The sequence below is a fragment of the Merops nubicus genome, unplaced genomic scaffold (genome assembly GCF_000691845.1).
Source record: "Merops nubicus isolate BGI_N331 unplaced genomic scaffold, ASM69184v1 scaffold28413, whole genome shotgun sequence".
Taxonomy (NCBI): domain Eukaryota; kingdom Metazoa; phylum Chordata; class Aves; order Coraciiformes; family Meropidae; genus Merops; species Merops nubicus.
Genome location: NW_008597292.1, coordinates 1,555 through 3,375, shown reverse-complemented (window position 1 = coordinate 3,375; position 1,821 = coordinate 1,555). Strand labels below are relative to the sequence as shown.

General features: G+C 57.2%; 1 protein-coding gene across 1 annotated transcript; it reads left to right on the top strand.

Annotated features, from left to right (window-relative positions):
* Positions 1-163: 163 nt before the first annotated feature.
* On the top strand, positions 164-1,710 carry LOC103769465 (inositol 1,4,5-trisphosphate receptor-interacting protein-like 1; the record flags this gene model as incomplete). Its single annotated transcript, XM_008936663.1, has 4 exons — positions 164-727; positions 832-1,191; positions 1,245-1,348; positions 1,403-1,710. Coding segments are annotated over exons 1-4 (1,336 nt in total), but the record flags the coding sequence as incomplete, so codon positions are not given.
* Positions 1,711-1,821: the final 111 nt, after the last annotated feature.

Here is a 1,821-nt window from a genome sequence, read left to right as displayed (position 1 = left end):
GCTGCCGCCGGGGCCGAGTGCATGATTTGCTGCCTGCCAGCTGCCTGGACCCCTCTCCCACCTGCCCCCTGCTCCCAGCAGCTCCTGTCCCTGCTCCCCATCAGCTGCCACCTCTCTCTCTCCCAGTCCCTCTCAATTCCTTCTCTCCCTCCATCTGTAGGCCATGGTTGCCATCAAACTTCTCACTTTGCTCCTGCAAGGCCTCATCGTGTACCCACAGACAGTCATACCTGGGCTGGATGAGGCCACACGTGAGCGCATGCGGCAGCACCAGGAGTTCCTGAGCTGGGAGATGAGTCGGCTGATGGAGGAGCTGGAGCAGAGCAGCTCTGCCTGGGGAGACCTGGGCTTTTCTGCCTTGCAGCAGTGGCAGTTCTGGGCCATTGCTGCAGTCCTGCTCCTGCTCCTGGGGCTCTGCTGGAGGCTCTGGAAATGGAGCCGTGAGCTCAAGAGCCGCAGCAATGAGGAGAGCTCCAGCGGCAGTAGAGTGCAGGAGGGCAAACAGGAGCTGGACGAAAAAGAGAAGCTGGAAGAGGAAGCAAGTGAAGGAGAAAATCTTGCTAATGAGAAGCACCTGAAAAGCACTTTTGTAGAGCGCATCGAATGGCCCATGCAGAAGCTGGCTGATGGGAGCTGTGAGGTGGAGGAGCTAGTGGGTGAACTCATCCGTGTCTTCCAAGAGCTCTTGTCCTGCAGTTTCTTCCCACGGCTGGAGCCAGAGATCGGGGTGGGCCGACGCTGAGCCCAGCGTTGGGGTGGGGCAGCCCTTTCGAAGGTTGGGCCCCCCACAAGGGTGATGCTCTTGTTTCCCGCCTGCTCCTGCCCCTGAAGCCCCCTTCTGGGCACACCTTCCACCTGGAGCCGGGCAAGAAGGAGGGGAAGCCAGAGAGGAACTTCTGCATCCTCGTGGAGCTGGAGTGCACCTGCACGAGGGAAGAGTGTAGGGAGAACATGCTGTGCTTCCTCCACAGTGCCAAGGGGAAGCTGAGGAGAAATCAGGGTCCCAGCCTTCTAGACATTCTCTGCACCGACTCCCACCTAGATGTGCACAGAACCACCAAATGGTTCCAGAGGTTTGTGAGCTCAGCCTGGGGCATGGTGCCTCAGACATGTGCCTACAATATGAAGCTGCTGCCCTCCATCTGCTCCTGCAAGCTGCAGCTGACAAATGCCTCTGGGAGAACCCTCTTTGTGGAGCTGATATTTGGTGTTTAGCAAGGCAACTCGGACGTCTTCTTGACCAGCCATGCCTGACCAGCCAGGCCACAGAGGACACCTTCACCCATGGCACGATATGGCCAGAGAGCTATGCTGTGGCAGAGGTGAAGTTCTTCAGGCTCATGGCCAGGTGGGTCCCACAGGGCAGTTTACACCTCAAATGCCTGCACCTCTTCGCCTGCAGTCTGGTGGGCACCGGCTTTGATACCTACACCTTCAAGACAGTTGTGATGCATGTCCTGAACACCACAGCCCCATCAGCCTGGTCCAGGAGGGATTTCCTGTCATGGTTGGAGGATATCATGTTGAAATACCGCTGCTGCATGGAATTCACATGCCTCAACCACTTCTTCTTTGCCAGTGGGATGGTGCCCAAGGAGATAATCTTGCCCCCAGACTTTCTAATGGCCCAGCCACTCAACCTCTTTGAGTACCTGGAGCAGGATCCGGTTGCCCATGCCAAGGCACTAGAGGATCTGGAGCTGATGCAAGGTCAGCTCTTAAGACTGCTCTTTACTAGTCACTTAAAGAGATTGCCCTGGTTCGGCTGGGATCGGTTTTGTTTTCATGGGAAGCTGGGTGGGAGCTACAGGCGGCGCAGAC